The following is a 20,705-nucleotide window of genomic DNA, read 5'->3' on the forward strand; positions in this document are numbered from 1 at the left end:
TAACTGATCACAACTTATCAGATCCCTGGAGGTTTTAAACCCAAATTCAAGAACATATTCTTTCTACTCACCAGTACATCATTGCTACTCAAGGATTGATTACTTCTTTATAGATAATAACTTCTTGCCTAAGATTAAATCTTGTAAATACGATGCTATTGTTATTTCAGACCATGCTCCGATGATCTTGGAGCTGAAATTACTAAGCCCCATACACTCACCCGCAGATGGCGTCTCAATCCGCTTCTATTAGCTGACGAGAATTGTACTGAATTTATATCCAAACAAATTGAATTCTTTCTAGAGACAAATACATCCCCTGAGATCTCTGCAGGAACACTCTGGGAAACTCTTAAGGCCTTCTTAAGAGGACAGATTATCTCATATCTTTCCCACAGAAATAAATCCGAGCGAAGAAAGTAGCAGAGATAAAAGCGAAATTACTAAAATAGATGAAGAACATGCCAGACTACCAAGCGAGACTCTACATAAGAGGAGGCAGGCTCTACATTCAGAATTAAACCTCTTGACAACTAAAGAAACCGAACAACTAATTTACAAATCCAGACATCATTATTATGAACATGGAGAGAAAGCTAATAAGCTTTTAGCGCAACAAATTCACAAGCAAGAAGTGCAGCGCAATCTCGTAATTACTAACACGAATGGAGATAAAATCATCGAACACAAAAATATAATGTGCACTTTTAGAGACTACTATAAATCCCTATATACTACTGAGTTTAAAGAAGACAATATACAATCTAATGCATTTCTGGATAAATTACAGATACCACAAATTGACGCTATTAGTGTGGAGGAGCTCGATAAACCTCTGTCATTATCAGAATTACTGGATGCTATAAAGTCACTCCAAGGTGGAAAAGCAGCAGGCCCTGATGGCTACCCTGCAGAGTTTTACAAGAAATTCTCCGCTCAGCTAGCTCCCTCCTATTAGCAACATTTACAGAAGCCAGAGATAACCAATCTCTTCCACAAACCTTTCGCCAAGCACTAATCACTGTCTTTCCAAAACAAAATAAGGACTTATTACAATGTGCATCATACAGACCAATTTCACTTCTGAATAACGACGTTAAAATACTCTCTAAAATCATAGCTAGAAGGATGGAGAAAGTGCTCCCTCAATAATATCACAAGACCAAACTGGATTTATTAGGGGCCGACACTTATCTTCAAATCTTCGACGCCTGTTTAATGTAATATACTCACCAACTAAATCAAACACCCCAGAAATATTATTATCATTGGATGCAGAAAAGCATTCGACATGATTGAATGGAAATACCATTTTACTATTTTGGAGAAGTTTGGGTTTGGCCCGAACATTTGTGCATGGATTAAATTACTGTATACTAACCCAGAAGCTTCAGTTTGCATCAATAACATTTGCTCAGACTACTTTAAACTAGAACGTGGCACAAGACAAGGATGCCCTTTGTCACCACTGCTGTTTGCAATTGCCATTGAACCACTGGCAATACATTGTCGAAATACTGATCAGATAAAGGGGATTAGCAGAGAAGGACTGGAACAGAAAATCTCATTATATGCAGATGACATGGTACTGTATATATCGGACCCAGAAAATTCTGTGCCTGCAGTCTTAGCAGCACTCACAGAATTTCAAAAGCTCTCTGGTCTCAGAATTAATCTGAATAAAAGTGTACTCTTTCCGTGAATTCGCAAGCATATAATATTAGATTAGACACCCTTCCTTTTATCATTGCAGAACAGTTTAAATACCTCGGGTAAACATCACAAGTAAACATAAAGCTCTTTATCAAAAAATTTCGTCGTCTGTATGGAAAAAATTAAACAAGACTTGCATAGATGGTCAACCCTTCATCTCACACTAGCTGGAAGAATTAACACTGTTAAGATGAATATTCTTCCTAAGCTCCTTTTTATTTCAAAACATACCAATATACATTAATAAATCGTTCTTTAAGCAATTAGATTCAACAATAACCTCATTTATTTGGAATTCTAAACATCCACGCATCAAAAGAGCGACCCTACAAAGACAAAAGGCAGAAGGCGGCATGGCTCTACCTAACTTCCAGTTTTATTACTGGGCAAATATACAGTCGATAAGAACCTGGACACAAATAGAAGAACATACACAGGCATGGACCGCAATAGAAGTAAAATCCTGCAGTACTTCTTTGTATTCCTTGCTTTGTGCTCCAATAAACACACGTTATCGGCAATACACTAATAACCCAATTGTGCTCCACTCACTTAGAATCTGGAACCAATGTAGAAAGCATTTTAAGACGGAGAAGCTTCTTTCTGTGGCACCCTGCAAAAGAACCACCTCTTTCAACCCTCACAAACATATGCAGTTTTAATATCTGGAAAAATTTGGAATTAACTTGCTTAGAGATCTTTATATAGACAACGTCTTTGCATCCTATGAACAATTACGTTCCAAATTTAACATTCCAGCTACAAATTTCTTTCACTATCTTCAAATCAGGAACTTTGTTAAACAGAACCTTCCAGATTTTCCTCATCTTGCACCCTCATCCACGCTGGAAAAATTATTGCTCAATTTCAAGGAGTTAGACTCCATCTCTACAATATATAAAATCCTTTTACAATCCCTTCCTTTCAAAGATCCAAGAGGACACTGGGAAAATGACCTCTCAATTAATATATCAGAAAAGGAGTGGAAAGTAGCAATGCAGAGAATTCACTCAAGCTCCATATGCAAAGCATACAATTATACAACTCAAAATTATATATCGAGCACATCTGTCTCGACTAAAACTCTCAAAATGTTTCCAGGGCATGATCCAACCTGCGAACGTTGCAACCAAGCCCCAGCCTCACTAGGTCACATGTTCTGGGCCTGCTCCAAATTAACATTATTCTGGACAAAAATTTTTAATTACCTCTCAGACAGTCTTGGACTCACAATCCCTCCTAACCCATTAACAGCTGTGTTTGGGGTTCTTCCAGAGGGTCTTAAAGTGGAGAAAGACAAACAAACTGTGATTGCATTCACTACACTGTTGGCACGCAGACTTATTCTGATAAACTGGAAGAACCCAAACTCTCCTCTTTAAGTCAGTGGGAAACTGATGTGTTATATTATTTAAAATTGGAAAAATCAAATACTCAGTTAGAGGATCTGTGCAGACTTTTTCAAAACATGGCAGGATCTAATCAGTAATATTTTGAAATGATTTTATAAAGCACAGAGAATTTGTTGATTTAGGTATTTTTAAAAGCCTTAAATTTTACACCGTTTGGCTTGCTCTCTCTCTCAAGGGTGGGGATCGATCTGTTCTTAGCATAATTTTTTTTTTGTAAAACTTGATTGCTATGTATTGATTGTAATAAAATTAATAAATAAAAATAAAAAAAAAGATGCCACCTGGTCAACAAGCTGAGACCCCCTCCCCAGTACCCATCTCACTTTTCACCCCCACCATGCTGTTCTCTAACCTGACCAAATGTTTCACCCCAATCCTACAAAGCTGAGCTCAGACTCCCCCACCCGCTATAGAGGGGAATCAGAAAGTCTTCAGACCCCTTCATGTTCTGCACTTTTTATTGGGTCGTTGGTTTCATTTTCAATGGATACATTTGCCATTTGTTGCCCATCAATGGACACTCAATAACACACGGTGACAAAGTGACACCATGTTTTCATGATAGGTTTGTACCTTTATTAAAAATCATAAACTGGAGCCTCTCGTATGTCTGCTGTCACACATGTGCACCTTGAGACCACCTTACCAGCTCTGCTATTGTGGCCACTACCACCATACGTTGGTATCTCTTTCCTCCACTCCAGTTCAGACAAATAGGCCTAGCCCTGCCTACTGCCACCCATGTTGGCCACACCCCTTCCACCCCTGACACCTTGAAAGCGGGCGTCAGCAGAAAGATACTGTTCACTTGGACCCGCGCCTCAAATGCCCGACAGAAAGAAGGGAGAAACGGCATCTGAGAAGGGCTATTTTGGCTGTGCCCGTGGCACCGGTTTTGGTTTTTTTATAAATATTTTAAAAGGGGTGACCCAGTTGGTGCCCCAACAATCACTTTGGTTTGTTCATCGGATACAATACTCACTTAGGACCCTTTGTTCAGTGCATATTAAAAGCACCATTGGCAGCAATGCCAGCTTGGAGTCTTCCTGGTAGGTCGCCCCCAAGCTTTGCACCCTTGGATCCTCTGAAGCCCCATGAGATGGGATGGGAAGGCGTCTGCAAACTGTCATCTCATCTTCGGGTATCTCCATACATGTTCTCTGGGATTTAAGTCTGGGCCACTTAATGACACTCAGTGACTTGTCCAGAAGCCACATTGACCCAACTGTATGCTTCCAATCCACTCTGAGGTGGCGTGCAGGTCTTCTTCAGGGTCCCCTCTGGATTTGCAAGCATTCATCCTTCCCTCAATTCTGAACGGTCTCCCTGTCCCCATTGCTTGACGCTGCCACCTCCATACTTCACCATATTGAGGGGTGGCTGGTCTTCTCCAGACACCATGCTTGGAGTTCTTCCACCCAAGAAGTTCATTAATGTCCCACCAGACTAGTGAGCTGCCAGGCGCCTTTCACTCAAGAGTGGGTTAAATGTCAGATTGATGGAGTAGAGCAGAGATGGTCATCCTTCCATCTGACACTCTCTTAAGAGTCAACATTAGGGTCTTGGTCACCTTCCAGACCGAGGTTCTCCTTGCCCAGCTACTCAGTTTGTCTGGACAGACAGCTCTAGGAAGGGTCCTGGTGGTTCCAGACTTCGTCCATTTCCCAATTCTTGGTGAGAAGACCCCAAGCTTTACAAATGGTTTGACCCCCTTGCCCTGATCTGTGCCTTACCACAATTTGATGGTGGGGGTCTAAAGAGGGTTCCCTTAGACTTCTAGGCTTAATTTTTGTCCTGACTTGCAGTGTGAATTGTGGGACCCTCTATACACACAGGGACACGTGATGTCCAATCAATTCAGTTCACCACAGCTGGTCTCCAGTCGAGTTCTAGAAACATCTCAAGGAGAAGTAAAGCAGACAGTAGCACAACATGGAGGGCCTCAACAAAGGGTCTGAATACCCCTAAGGGTGAGCAGTCCTTTCTGAAGACACGTCCTCAATTTGTCCTGATGGGCTACTGAGTGTAGATTGATGGGCAAAAATTCAAAACCTCAAATTTCAAATGAGATCAACAACACATTAAAGTGTGCAGAAGGTCTTTCTGACCCCACTGTACATACCGTGTATATCCCACCCCCCATATTAATATGCGATTTACCCCACCATCTCTAAGTCTAAGTCTAAGTTTGGACTTCGCTCCCATCTCACACACACACGCACTCCACCATTTCCCAATTCAGTGTCCACTCCTCTAGCAGAGAGCCCAGTCTGTCCCTGCTGCGACGGCCACTGGGCAGAAACCCACCCAAGATGAGATGCACAGCAGACTCCCTGACAGCCAGCCAGTCTAGCATTGCAAAGTCCTGGCTTCTGGTGAGGGTGGGCACCACAGTTGCTGGAGGAACATTGGGCAGGGGCAACACGCAATGGACACCTCATACAATTAGAGTGAAGACCAAGTCGGCAACCCCGTGCTTGTCCTTCAGTCCCCTCTGCAGACCTCTCTGGCTGGACCGCCAGGTTCACATGGCATGGGAGCCTTTTCCCAGCATGAGGACATGAGAGCCACCGGCGCCACTGGTACCATGAAGATCAGAGGAACCACAAAGGATGTGGTTGGCAAATTTTGGTTGGTTGAGATAAATGAGGACTGCAGTAGCAGGCAAGGATCATGGGAGAGATGGCCAAGGTGCAGATCACAGCACACCAACGGACAAGATCATTCTAGAAGGACCAGCAACGTGTAAGGGAGACAGCTGGTAGCCCAACCCGACCGGGACACCCAAGAAATGGAAAGATGTGGGAAGGCAATGCCCAAAAGAAGCTAAATGGCAGCTCCCCTGGGTTGCAGCGGTGCCCCAAGATTCCCACAGGGCATCATGGGAGTTGGAGTCCTATATCTCAGCCCTGTTGGGTACCATGGGTGCCGCCTGGGGGTGCTGCGTAAACAGTGGAGCCGTATGGCATGAGGTTTCTACCTGACCTGGAAGTGCTTGCAGATCACAGGGCAGAAGAGCAGAATCACTTCCGGGTCGGAGGATATAAAAGGACTTGACCGACCTCACAAGGAAGAGCCAGAGTCGGGTGGAAAGGGGGGCGAAGCTCGCTGGGAGGAGTGGAGGAGGCAAAGAGTGAGAGAGAAGAGAGAGAAAGAGAGAAAGAATAGCAATTGCGTGCCGTGCCATTTATATATTTGTGGCTGTTATTGTGGGAAACGCTCAAGGGAAGAGTTTTCCAAAATAAAAAGCTCCTCTGTGCTTTTAACTTGTGCCCTGTGTCTGTGGTGTTGGGTTTGGCGCCCCCCTAGTGCCCACAAAACACATTCATAAGAGTTCATGATGGAAGAACCTGCCTGTTGGAAGTGCCACCTTAAAACATACACACTCAGATGACTCCAGTAGGAGGGTTGTGGCTCTGGGAACTCTGCGAACGTTGGGACCTCCAGCCTCATGTTCTTCCCACATTCCCCCCATGAACGATGTGGTTGGTTGGCACAGTAACGTTCAGGGGTCCTTACCTGTGCATCGGGAGGTCCTCCTTCCTCTCGGATAAGCAGCAAGTGGCTCTGTCCCTCCACCACCACCTCCTTCTTGAATCTTCCTCCTGGAAGAGCAGCAAAGAGACGATAGAGGCAGGCGCCAAGTGTTAGAAAGGGTCATGATGGTGTGTACAGCAGGCTCCTGTACCCCTCCCCACCACTGCCAAGAAATGCCCCCATGCGCTAACCCTGGCCCATCACCAGGGAAAGGCATCACTCTCACCCATCACAATTGCTCGCTGAGCTCTCATACTTGCTGCTTCTGTGGCACCGGTAGGCTGGCACCTCACAGACCAGTGTGCCCACTTCCTGTTGCTGCTCAGAAGCCACTTCCTGTCACCTCTCAGCAAAATCCGACAGCCTAGACTGAAGTTAACTGTCACACAGCAGCACCCACCCATCAGCACCCACCTTCGGGTGACTCCAGTGGCAAGTAGCTTCCAGTGAGGAATCGATGGACCAGTGCCGACTTTCCACTACGCAGGCTTCCCACAACTCCCTGCACAAAGAAGGAGAGGACACCCATGAAGATGGGCAAGTCGGTCCAGCAGAACCTTCAAAAGCCCACCACCCCCTTAAAAGAAAGGATGGCACTCACCAGGCGGAGCTCAGATATGCTGCGACTCAGCGTCCACTCCTGGTTATTCACAAAGGCAGCTAAGAAAGAAAGCAGAGAAGAGAGGCCAGTCAGCAGGGTCCCCAGCCCAGATTGGTGGTCCTTAGTGATCAAGAGGATCTGAGCGGGCGCAGAGATCTGGCACCAGACACTAACTGGGAGGCACAGGAACTAGGTTTATATTGGAACTGCTGTGCATTCACATTGAAGATGCCAGTCTGCATGTTCAACTCACAGCATCTGACATTAAAGTTGGCACAGGGCTGAACAAGTTTGATTCTAAGGAGTCACAAAGACAATGCCAGTGTGAACCTCAGTGGTGCCCCCCTTAAAATGTCAGACTGGTTCTGAGATTCACAATGGAGATGCCAGACTTCTTCTTAGACCTTCTTAGACATAAAAATCTGGATTTCATATTGGAGATGCCAGAGTGACTCTCAGACTAACTGGGCTAACACTGGAGATCTCAAAGTGTCTGGAAGATTCAGACTGGAGATGTCAGTCTGGTTCTGAGATCCTAACTGGCTGTGACACATAATGATGGTTGCAACAGCAAGAAAAGTCTAAGATGAGGAAGTCTGATCTACTTGTGGTGCGCCAGAAACATCAGCATATGATAGGGAGTGTCCTCTACAGCCAACAGAGAGAAGGATGCCAGACACAAACCGAGGATGTGGACAAGTGGGTGAAGAACCTGTCTGACAGACAACTCACCCAAGCAGAGAAAAACATCCTTGCTAAAGGGGTAAACTTTGCTGTCACACCGAAACAAATCCCACTAGTGGAACTGATCACAGCCACAGAGTCAGCAATCAGAAATAACAACATTGCAGATGTGGAAGCGGAGCAACTGCGGATAAAAGGATTTGGAAAACATCTTGTATCACCCGAGTCCCAAAGGTACCACATCCTAGTGAACTGAACGACTTCCGGCCTGTTGCCCTGATGTCACATGTGATGAAGACCATGGAACAGCTGCTGCCTCACCACCTTAAACCAACAGGTCCACCACGCCCTCGACCCTCTGCAGTTCGCATACCAGGAGAAGGTGGGAGTAGAGGATGCCATCATCTACATGCTACACCGATCCCTCTCCCACTTGGACAGAGGCAGTGGTGCAGTAAGAATTATGTTCCTGGACTTCTCTAGCGCCTTCAACACCATCCAACCTCTGCTCCTTAGAGACAAGCTGACAGAGATGGCAGTAGATTCACACCTGGTGGCATGGATCATGGACTACCTTACAGACAGACCTCTCGGGAACTGCAGGTCTGACATTGTGGTCAGCAACACAGGAGCACCGCAGTGGACTGTACTTTCTCTGGTCCTGGTCAGCCAACATACATCAGACTTCAATACAACTCGGAGTCCTGCCACGTGCAAATGTTCACTGACGACACTGCTATGGTGGGCTGCATCAGGAGTGGGCAGGAGGAGGAGTATAGGAACCTAATCAAGGACTTTGTTAGATGGTGCGACTCAAACCACATACACCTGAACACCAGCAAAACTAAGGAGCTGGTGGTGGATTTTAGGAGGCCCAGGCCCCTCATGGACCCCGTGATCATCAGAGGTGACTGTGCAGAGGGTGCAGACCTAGAAATACTGGGAGTGCAGCTGGATGATAAACTGGACTGGACTGCCAATACTGATGGTCTGTACAAGAGAGGACAGAGCCGACTATACTTCATTAGAAGGCTGGCGTCCTTCAACATCTGCAATAAGATGCTGCAGATGTTCTATCAGACGGTTGTGGCGAGTGCCCTCTTCTATGCAGTGGTGTGCTGGGGAGGCAGCATAAAGAAGAGGGACGCCTCACGCCTGGACAAACTGGTGAGGAAGGCAGGCTCTATTGTAGGCACAGAGCTGGACAGTTTGACATCCGTGGCAGAGCGGCAGGCTGAGCAGACTCCTGTCAATCATGGAGAATCAACTGCATCCACTGAACAGGATCATCTCCAGACAGAGGAGCTTCAGGGACAGACAGACTGCTGTCACCATCCTGCTCCACTGACAGACTGAGGAGACCCCACACTATGCGACTCTTCAGTTCCACCCGGGGGGGTAAACGCGTTAACATTATACAAAGTTATTGTCTGTTATACCTGCATTGTTATCACTCTGATATTTAATATTGTTATTATCAGTATGCTGCTGCTGGAGTATGTGAATTAATAAAGTATCTATCTATCTATCTATCTATCTATCTATCTATCTATCTATCTATTATATAGTGCCTTTAATATCTATCTATCTATCTATTATATAGTGCCTTTAATATCTATCTATCTATCTATCTATTATATAGTGCCTTTAATATCTATCTATCTGCATGTCACAGCAATGCTAAGCCACCTGCACCCAATATCAGTATGTAAGAGAGGAAGGCTCTTATGGCACTCAGTAAGGACGACTTCTTCATCATCATCATTCTTCCAGCAGACACGGGGAGGTGCACAGTGTTGCTAAACAAGACGGACTATCATGAGAAAATTTTGTCTCTGCTTGGTGACAAAAACACTTATGAGATCCAGGTAGTGGTTACAGGAAAAATGTGATAGATTGTCTCAAACAGTCAGCGCATGACAACGCCACTGACCAGACCTCATACCACAGATTATACCCAGAGGAAGCTACACCAAGTCTGTATGGCTTACTGAAGGTACATAAGCAGGACGCACCGTTAAGATCAGTTCGGTTACATATAACATCTCAAAGTTCCTGGCCGCTGTCCTCAACCCGTTGGTAGGCAGCTCAAAACACCATATTCAGAACACTTTGGATTTTGTGGAGAAGGTGAGAGATGTCCTTATGGAGGCAGATGACACTATGGTCTCGTATGATGTGACATCTCTTTTAACTTGCGTTCCAGTTACGGAAGCAGTGGAGGTAGTCCGTAAGAGATTACAGGATGACCCCACACTCAGTAAAAGGACCACTCTCAGCACCGACCAAGTGTGTCTGCTCTTGGAACTGTGTCTTCAATCCACATATTTCATATACAAAGGCCAGCACTACAGGCAGAAGCATGGTTGCGCCATGGGCTCCCCAGTTTCACCTATTGTGGCCAATCTGTACAGGGTGGTCCAGATGTAATTATGCAGATCCAGATCATCTGGATGACTTTGATATATGTGGGGATGATTTCAGTTTGGCGTGAAGATGATTCTTCATGTCGTCAGTTTGCATACTTCTCTGTGGTCCGGGATTTTTCAGGTGATTTTCTATGTAATAAACTTAATAAGTTATAGCATAATAAAAATTGCATAATTAGATCTGGACCACCCTATATATGGCAGAAGTGGAAAAGAGGGCGCTATTATCTTATTCTGGAACATCACCGAGCCATTGGTTCAGGTATGTGGACGATACCTGGGTGAAAATCAAATCTCAGGAGGTACCACAATTCACTGACCACATCAGCTCAGTGGACAAACACATCCAGTTCACCGGGGAGGACATGAAACGTGACAGGCTAGCATTCTTAAATTGTGAAATTTCCATCAGCAATGGGAGACACTTGAAAGTTGTCTACCGTAGACCAACGCATACGGATCAGAATTTAAGGTTTGACTCTCACCATCCGCTAGGTGTCATCAGGACTCTACAGCATGGAGCAAACACCATACCCACAGACACGGGGAAGCAGAAGAACATCACATCAAAAAGGCCCTGAGAAAATGTGGTTATCCCAGCTGGACTTTTGTCAAAGAAGGGAAGACACCTAAAGAATGCTCTAAGCAATCCGGGGGAGATGAACGACAATCTTTGGTGATCCCTTATGTGTTAGGAGTATCAGAACAGCTGAAACGCATTTTTTCAAAACACCAGGTCCCGGTGGCTTTCAAACCCCAAAACACACTATGGCAAAAATTGGTCCACCCCAAGGCACAGACAAAGTAATATACTGTAGTTTACACAGTTAAGTGCCAAGAGGATTGCCGTGAATCATACATCAGAAAAACCAAACAACCACTGGCAAAGCGGATGGCACAACACAAAAGAGCTACCTCGGTTGGCCAGGACTCTGCAGTCTGTTTACATCTACAGGACAGTGGTCACTCTTTCAGTGATGAAGATGTGCACATCCTGGACAGGGAGGAACGCTGGTTTCAGCGAGGAGTCAAGGAGGCCATTTACGTGAAAAAGGAACGACCATCTCTGAACCGAGGAGGGGGCCTTAGGGTACATCTCTCACCGTCTTACAATGCGGTGATTGCAGCCATTGCCCAACTCTCTGTGAATGGTACTCATGGCCATTAGTCAATGGACAATTTGCATATCATTGATCACATGGCCCATTGTTAGTCGATGGTGGTAATTTCGGTCATTAGGCCAAGGTACTGTTTATAAGGTTGGAGAAACCTGCAGTCAACTGAGACTGAGGAAGTCACTTGGATGAGTGATGAAACGTATCTCCCAGGAAAAGATGACCAGATGAACTGAATCAACTTTGTAGAATGTCCTTACCTGGATTATTGAGCATGCATCGAGACAACGGTCAGTGAGCTCACACTGGAGATGCCAGGTTGGTTCGGAAGTCCCACTGAAGATGTCAGACAGCTCCTTACACTCGTTAGGCTCATATACAGAAACTGCCAGCTTGGAGTCCATATTGGAGATGCCAGTGTGGTTCTCAGATTAACTGGGCATACACTGGAGATCTGAAAGTGTCTGGTAGATTAAGACTGGAGATGGCAGTCTGGTTCTGAGATTCACTGGAATTACACTGAAAATGCCAGCCTGGTTGTGACACTCAATGGTGTTAGACAGGAGATGCCAGCCTGGTTGCAGCGCTCAGTGAGCTCACACTGGAGATGCCAGGTTGGTTCGGAAGTCCCACTGAAGATGTCAGACAGCTCCTTACACTCGTTAGGCTCATATACAGAAACTGCCAGCTTGGAGTCCATATTGGAGATGCCAGTGTGGGATATCAGACTAATTGGGCATACACTTGAGTTAGGCTCATATACAGAAACTGCCAGCTTGGAGTCCATATTGGAGATGCCAGTGTTGGTTATCAGACTAACTGGGCATACACTTGAGTTAGGCTCATATACAGAAATTGCCAGCTTGGAGTAAATACTGGAGATGCCAGGGTGGTTCTCAGATTAACTGGGCATACACTAGAGATCTGAAAGTGTCTGGTAGATTAAGACTGGAGATGGCAGTCTGGTTCTGAGATTCACTGGAATTACACTGAAAATGCCAGCCTGGTTGTGACACTCAATGGTGTTAGACAGGAGATGCCAGCCTGGTTGCAGTGCTCAGTGAACTCACACTGGAGATGCCAGTCTGGTTATGAAGCTCAGTTCTGTTACACTAGAAATGCCAAGCTGCTTTTAAGTCTCATTAAGCTCATATAGAAAATGCCAGTCTGGCCTTTCATGTTGGAGATGCCAGTGTGGATCTCTGAGTTACTGGGCTCACATTGGATATGCCCATGTGCCTGGCAGACTCTGGGGTCTCTGCAGTCTCAGTGGTTCTCAGATTCACAAATTATTCACACTGGATATGCCACTCTTGAGCTCTGATGCCAGCTTTAAAGTGAAAATCAAAGTGGTCATTCTAGAGCATTTTTTGTTTGCCACGGTAAAATGACTGGCAGCACATCGCCCACCCCTTCACTGACTCCCACCCAGAGTTGTTCCTGCACAGAGTGCTGTGTCTCTCAAACAGACACAGGAGGGTGACTGAGCGGTCTGTGGCATGTCAGCTGCTTTGAACTCAGGTGCCACGCTAATATTTTATTTCTTCCAGGATTTACCCAATCAGCCTCATGATGAGGCTCGCCTAAATGCCAGGGCAGGAGATCTGATGTGATGTGATGTCACGGTGGGCCATTCAGTGCTGAGGTGCTGCCAAATGAGTGAAGCTCGGCAAGCGCACATCACAAACTGGTGCAGTCGCGGTGCCCATCCAAGCCAGTAGGCTGCTTTGCAGCTCGGCTGTCTCCATGGCAACAAGCACACAAGGCCCTCCTCCCCCGTTCCTGCCCCATCTGTGCCGCGTCTCTCCTTCGCCTCCTCATATATTGGCTGCTCACATGGCGGGCCGGCAGTGTCCTTCTGCTGACCACTGGTGATCGGTGCTGCCCTGCTGACCAACAGATGTGGGGGGGGGGAGGTCTATAAATTCCCACAACATCATGCTTGACCCCCCCAGTTAGGGTGGTCCGGACATGAGACTGATGTGCTTTGTGTTCACCTCCTGAGCCACCCTTTGTCACTCTTTATGAAGCCAAAGCTCCCGTCTGTCTGTCTGTCTGGCTGCTCACTCCCTGCTCACTTTCTTTACTCTCCTCAGCTGAGTGCCATTCTGTTGTTATTATTATGCGTATTACAGGCCTCTCTTCACCCCTCAGTCACTCCTCATTGAACCCCCCAGTCACCCCCAGTCACTCCTGAGGCGTGGCGCTTATTGTAGATCACTTGTCACTCATTTGGTGAGCACTCCGTATTAGTTTAACCCTCTCAATGAACCCCAAGTCACTCTTGTTCTGCCCGTTTGAGTCTCCTGTGCCACTTTCACTCCAATTAGTCCTTTTAGCTCAAGTGCGGACTCTCAGTTCATTTCACTCGTTATCCCTCATTCGGTTCCAAGTCACTCTTCATTTGTCTCTCACCCCTTAGTCACTATATTTTTGGACTTTGGTATGTTCAGTTTCTCTTCATTTATTTCTGGGCTGTGTTTAATTCACTCTTTGGTCACTCCTGATGCACTCACTATCACTCTATGGTGAGACTTTATTTAGTCTTTGCTCATTTCCCCCATTTCTCTTTATTCACTCCCGAGTTACATTTTAATTCTCTCTCTCTGCTCTCTGGAAATTCAGTGTGATACTTAATCCCAAATCAGGTCATCTCTCAGTCACTCTGCATTCACACCTTGCTCACTCTTGACTCACCATCACTCTACAGCGGCACCAGGTCCCTTCTCTGTCACTCTACTTTTAATTCACTGTTTGGTCACTCCTCATTTACCCTATACTTGCCTCACTATGATTTCAGAGTGACACGTTACTCTACATTTTAGTCACTCCTAGGTCACCCTCAGTCTCTCTGTAAATTCAGAGTCATTTTAGTATCTTCTCACTTGTCAGTCACACTCTTTCCACCCCTGGCTACTCCTCACTCATCTCACTATAAATTCAGAGTTTTACTTTATTTGGCATCTGGTCACTATTTAGTCACTCTTTTGGTACCTCCTGCTTACTTCTCAATCATTCTACCTTCTATTTATCCTTAGGCCGCACCGTGTCGCCCTTTATTTGTCTGAGTGACATTTTATTTGGTGTCTGGTCACTTCTCAGTCACTCTCTATTTTTATTTATTCACTGTTTTGGTCACTCCTCTTGCACCTTATACTTGTCTCACTTTATTTTATTTGGCACCTTTCACGCTACAGTTTATATACTTCTGGGTCACCCTCAGTCATATTTGATTTTTTTCCTCCTCACTTCTCAGTCACTCTCTTTTCACCCCTGTCACTTTATTTACCTCTTGGTCATTTATAATTCACTTTAGTTTTCAGTCACCATCTGGTCACTCCTCGTGTACCTTTTCCTTGCCTCACTATAAATTCAGAGTGACAGTCATTCTCTTTTCACCCCTCAGCCCCCTTTATCGTTCCGTCCGTACATTTAGAGCCACACTTTATTAGGCACCAGGTCTCTTCTCCGTCACTCCACCTTTCGCTCACTCTTAGGTCACTCTCTGAACTCCCCTTTGCTCGCTCTCTTTATTTCTGGTTCACGCTTGATTTGCCACTTGATCACTCCTCGCTCACTCTTTGTCTGTCCTTGATCACCCATCCCTCTCTGGTCTGATGCCAAGTGGTCAGCTACGCCTGTCGTCCCACTGCTCGCGTTTTAAGACAATGCCTTTGAAATCTAAATTTAGGCTGAATTTGCATAACGAGCAGAGCATTGTGGGTCGTCTCGTCACACTTCTCTGACAGGACTCAAGGTGTTTTCCTTTCCTCGAGTGTACGGAGGGGGGCTTTCACAGGACACGTTTGGTGTCTATGGATGAGGGATGGAAAGCGCCTTTCAAAACGCAGCAAACGGGACAACCTGAATGCCACTATGGAGGACTGAGCTCAGCTCGGGGTGACAATGGGTGGGCCTCCGAAAGGTCCCCGCGGCAATGGAACATGGATGGACAGATGGATGTACGGATGACTGGGTGGCTCTGGTGCTGGTATCCTGCCACCCTAGCGGCATAATGGAAGGATGGGGAGCGGAGCGGGCTGCTTACCCTCCGGCATGTCCTCGTCACTCGACTCCCGCTCCAGGGCCCGGTAGCTCGTCAGTCCCGCCGCCGGCGAGCTCTTGGTGAAGATGCCGCTGATGAACCGGAGCATCTTGCGGTCGCGTGCCGAACTCCGGGATTTTTCGTAGTCCTTGCCCAGGACGTGAAGGTCGCTATTGTCCAGTGTCTGGCTCTTGCCCTTACGGGGGGCTTTGGGCAGAAGTGTGACTGTGGACAAGGGAGCCACTGTGGTCCTGACCCTGTGGCCTTCTGTTCTGGGGCTGCCCCTGGCAGGTATAATCGGTCTCGGCTTGGGTTTGGCCTCATTTTCCGGCCAGGAGAGGCGGTTACCCCCAGCCTTGGGGGCCTTTTCCCTCCGATCCAAGCTCTTGGCGGCGGTGGGCAGCGGAACCTCCCGTCGGCTGGTGCTGTGGGATTTCAGAAGCAGCGCTGGCTTCTGGCCAACTCGGACCGGGATCCGGCAGGTGTCCACATCTACCGATCTCCAGGCTTTAGCATCTCGGATCCCTCTAAAGGGCCGGGGACCTTCCAGAACTGCAAGCGGCGCCAAGTGCTGGTCCTCGCCCACACAGCTAAAGGTCACCGGGGCGACGGAGAGGGGCGGCCGTCTCCCGCGCTCCGCTTGTCGTGGCGTGGTCTGTATGGGGCGCTTTCCGAAGAGCTCGCCAGCCGGAAGTGGTGGAGCCTTTTGTGGCTGGGTGATTCATCCTCTGGGCTGCCAGGGCTGGGCTGCTCGTCTCCCTCCTGGGCACTGGTGCCCGCAGCCTGCTCCTCTGCCCGCACACAGGCACCCTCGAGCTCTGCAGGGACCGCACCCTCACCTCCGCCCTCCGAGGCCTCGACTGCCTCTAGCTTGACGAGGGTGAGCGAGATCAAGTAGGTGGTCTTCCTCTGCAGAGACGCTGCCCGGCTCATGGGTTCAGGAGGGATCCGGCACACCATAGACAGCTGGGTGGCACAGGCTGGTGCATGTGTGACCTGTCCGCTCGCTGGCTTCTCACCACACACGCAGAGACGTCTTATCTGGCAGATTCGGTCCCAGCAGCCGCCATCCCCGCCGGTCTGGGTGGGCCACCGTTACCGAGGCGGGCTACAGCCGAGACGCCGTCGTGTCCGAGGCAGCAGGCGACGCCATGAGATGAAGACTGAAATGCTCCTAGCGCCGGTGAGGGGAACGGTCAGGACAGGCGAGGAGAAGATGGAAGGAGTCGAGTCTCACCCAGGCAACGTCACCTCCCCCATTCATCTCCGGCGAGCGGCGGCAGGCGATTTGCAATTCAATCAATCCGTCCGGGGCGCGGGCTGGAAGCAGGAGAGCCAGGCGAACGGGAGCCCGAGCGCTCGAATGAACCGACGCACGCCTCCGGGAGAATCCGGGAATAATGAAGAGCCGGACGAGCCGCCCCCGTCACTGCAGCCAGGCAAACAAAAAGGCTCCTTCGATGGCGGGAGGAGAGAGAGAGAGAGAGGGAGAGCGAGAGAGAGAGAGAGAGAGAGAGAGAGCGAGCGAGGGAGTGAGGGAGAGGAGGAGAGGAGCAGGCGGCCGCTTCTTAAGGACTTGCAAATGCTCATTACGGAGCGAGCGCATCCGAGAGAGACTGTCAGCCGGCAGCGAGCCGCGTGTGCGCCCGTATGTGGGGGGGGGGTCTCTGTGTGTGTGTGTGATTGGTGGGGGCGTGCGCCTCTGACTGAGTGTGCGCAGCAAGGGGGGGGGGGGGGCGACCAAACACTTGTCTCTTCATGTGTGTGTGTGTGTGCCATGTCACGGTTCGGCTTGCCACATTTGTGCCATCTGCAGCACCTGCCCTCCGATGGATGTCTCAGTGCCATTTCGGATGACTGATCAATTTTTGGGCCCCGCTGCCATCTGAAGGGTGCGGGCCCCTGTTGCATGGCGTGAAACGGGCATGTGCCAACCAATCGCTGGGCAGGTTGTGTGGTCGTAGGGCAGAGATAACACGGGTGAAAAGGGACCCACCGAGTACAGGTCACACACACACACACTGAGCAGGACAAACAGAGTGCCCTCGCTGCCAGGTGTGACTCACCGCACACTGACTCACATGTTGGTGTCTTTTATAAAAATACTGTGTGTAAAATCGCAGGTAACCATGGCAACCAGCTTGCAAAGCCCACGACACTCTTGAATCCCCATTGTTCAGTGCCAACAGTTCTGTTCCAATCCCAGCGTCCTTGTGACGCCCCCCTGTAGAGTGTCAGCCACGCGAGGGGACATTGTGTGTGTGTGTGTGGTGGCACTTTAGGACACCTTGAGCTGAAGATACAGAGGTGACACCCACACACTGTCCTCACTACCACCACTGAAACCAGGAGCTTTGAAGGATGGGGCATTCACAAGTTGGCAGGAGCAGAAAGGGGTAAAGTGACATGGGCAGATGTTTTAGGAAAAAAAAAAAATGAGAGACAGCTGAGGGGGCAGAGAAGACACACAGTGTGGCATATGGGGGCAGAAGCAGAGACTGGCATTTAAACATTTAAAAAGGCCCTGAACAGCCACAGCAGTGAAATCAGAGTGCCAACCGAAAGGAGGGCACAGAACAGCAATTGCAAGAATCACGACAGGAAGCAAAGATTAATAACTCAAGATGGGCTCTCGAGACCCCAACAGCCTTATGCCCACCGGAGGGGGGGGGTGAACACAAGCTGTAAATGTGGGCACCCTGGGAGTCAGCCATGCCAGTTCAGGACTCAGTTTGCATGAACTCAGTGGGCCTCTCGCCACTCAGCAGGAGGAAGTGGCTTCAAGGGAGGAAGTGCAGCCTCACGCTACTACGCCATCATGCCGGAAACAAGCCACCCTGTTTGTGCGCCTGCCGCTCAGGCTCCGTCTGCAGAAAAGCAGGTCAGACCCTCCAGTGCGCCACGTTACCCGTCCTCCTCCGCTAGATGCGTGCCATTTCACTGAAGAGTGCTTGCATGGCGATCACCCCCAGCGGGCATCAGAAAGCCTCACCCTGAAGCCGACAACATCACAAGTGGTGGTGGGCGAGGAGGCAGCCCCCCTTCCCCTCCCCCCACACGAGGCTGCATTAAGCAGAAGGTCCCAAAAACTCCATCACTTGTAGTCCAGAGGTAGGGGCAGAGAGAGAGGGGGCAGAGAAAGACTCCACAGCGGGCCACCGCCGAGACCACACTCTTTGAACACGTGACCCAAGTGTAGATCATTTCCAACTGTTAGATAGCGCCTTCCGCGGCACCATTGTCTTTTACCTGTCACTGGTCCATTTTCTATTCTTTGCACAGCCAAAGTAACTTACAAAGGAGGTCAACATAGTCAGTTGGGGGTGAGGGTACCTATTTTGAGCACATAACAAAAAAATAAATAAAATAAAGGACCTTAATGCTGAATGGATCCAGGCCAGACCCCCAAACTGGATGTGGTGCTCATCGTGTACATCCATCAGCTGGCAGCCACACTAATAATGCCAATCCCACCTTTTATATAGTGCCTTACATCCTAGAATTTGACAGCAGACAACTTATAAGTGATGCCACTTGCTCGAGGTTATTCATCAGGGATTTGAATTTGCACCCGTTCAGCTTGCCCACTTAGCAAGTCGAGTGAAGGTGGACACAGGAGGACTGAGCACTCAGTTCAGTATGGTGACAGACGGCAAACTCAGCTCAACAGCCCACTGCCACATCAGTCATCCGAGGCATCCGTCCACTGGAACAAGCCGAGTGACACGCGTCATCCCGAATCGAGCCGAACCCACCCGAGTCCCCCACCCGGATGCTCACCTTGGATGCTGAGCAGTTGCATCTTGAGACGGCTCTGCAGCGGCGCATCGCTCACCCGGTCCAACAGTTTCAAAAGTTTGCTCAGGTTGCTCCGGACGGCCTCGTGCCGCTTCACCTCCGCCCGGATGGCGGCAGACAGCTGCGCTTTCTGGTTCATTGCTGCTTGTGGCGGTGACGGTGGCGGGGCTCACCCGGACATCACCCGGCCGGTCCGAAGTGGCTCGGAAACAGGTGGGGGCGACATGTCCAGCACCCGCGCGGCGGAGACACAGCCGCTCAGTGTCGTCACTTTTTCGTGTGCTAGTCTGGCTCCCTCCGCACTTCCTGATTTGGAACAAATGACAGCTTTTTTTTTTTTTTTTTTTTTTTTTCAGAAAAGATCTTTGCACCTGATAGCGACCGCGTGACGTCACACTCCCCGCTCGAAAGTCCCGTCGTCTTCTGTCCCCGTCCTGGGCTGCCACACTCGCTGCTGTTGCTGCGTGTTGTGCCACAGTGGGGCTCACTTTCGACTGACTCTCGCCTAAACTCACGGGCACCGCTCTACCTGAGCGGACATATTGCAGCACTACGAGCAAAGGCGCTATACAAACTGACGCGTTCTTTCCGTAGTCCGGGGCTTTTAACGATATTACTAATGAAGAAGGTATCACTTCCACTTTTACACCAAAAAGTGGACGACATTTGAAAAGTTAAACTTGCGTACCTCGGGAACGTCTGTCGAATGCAAATAAGCTCTTGGAGGATTGTGGGTAAAGGAGAACTGGCAGTCCAAGGCGTCTGTTTAAGAGTTTCGGTGGGACGGAGAAAGCCTTGCACTGTAAGGTGCGCTCGGAGGGTGCGGGGTGGGCACGCGTGAGAGGAGGAGGTGGAGGAGGTGGAGGAGGGCTGTTCTTATTAGACATACAGAGTTACTGAGTGTCTGTCTATCTATTATATAGTGCCTGTCTTATCTAACTGTCTACCTTACTTGCAGGTGCTACATAGCAACATTCCACCTTTGTATAAGACCATGATTAGCGAAAACTAATACATACATATATATATATATATATATATATATATATATATATATATATATATATATATATATATATATATATATATATATATATAGTGCCTTTCCTGTCTGTCGCTCAAGACACTATTTAACACGATAGATAGATAGATAGATAGATAGATAGATAGATAGATAGATATGAAAGGCAGTATATAATAGATAGATAGATAGATAGATAGATAGATAGATAGATAGATAGATAGATAGATAGATAGATAGATATGAAAGGCACTATATAATAGATAGATAGATAGATAGATAGATAGATAGATAGATAGATAGATAGATAGATAGATAGATAGATAGATAGATAGATATGAAAGGCACTA

General features: G+C 48.1%; 1 protein-coding gene across 3 annotated transcripts in view; it reads right to left on the bottom strand.

Moving 5' to 3' along the window:
- The window catches only part of agap2 (ArfGAP with GTPase domain, ankyrin repeat and PH domain 2), a 56,297-nt gene extending 36,239 nt beyond the window's left edge, over positions 1-20,058 (bottom strand). For 2 of the 3 annotated variants that reach the window (XM_039746624.1, XM_039746625.1), the window contains exons 1-4: positions 19,317-20,058; positions 7,264-7,322; positions 7,077-7,164; positions 6,645-6,730 (exon numbers count right to left, since the gene is read on the bottom strand). In XM_039746624.1, coding sequence (XP_039602558.1) covers positions 6,645-6,730; positions 7,077-7,164; positions 7,264-7,322; positions 19,317-19,473 — 390 coding nt within the window. In that variant the 5' untranslated portion in view covers positions 19,474-20,058. The remainder of the gene's footprint in view (positions 1-6,644; positions 6,731-7,076; positions 7,165-7,263; positions 7,323-19,316) is intronic. The other variant, XM_039746623.1, reaches the window with a different exon arrangement.
- Between the last annotated feature and the right edge of the window lie 647 nt (positions 20,059-20,705).

This window comes from Polypterus senegalus, chromosome 3, assembly GCF_016835505.1.
Source record: "Polypterus senegalus isolate Bchr_013 chromosome 3, ASM1683550v1, whole genome shotgun sequence".
In the NCBI taxonomy this organism is placed as follows: Eukaryota; Metazoa; Chordata; class Cladistia; order Polypteriformes; family Polypteridae; genus Polypterus; species Polypterus senegalus.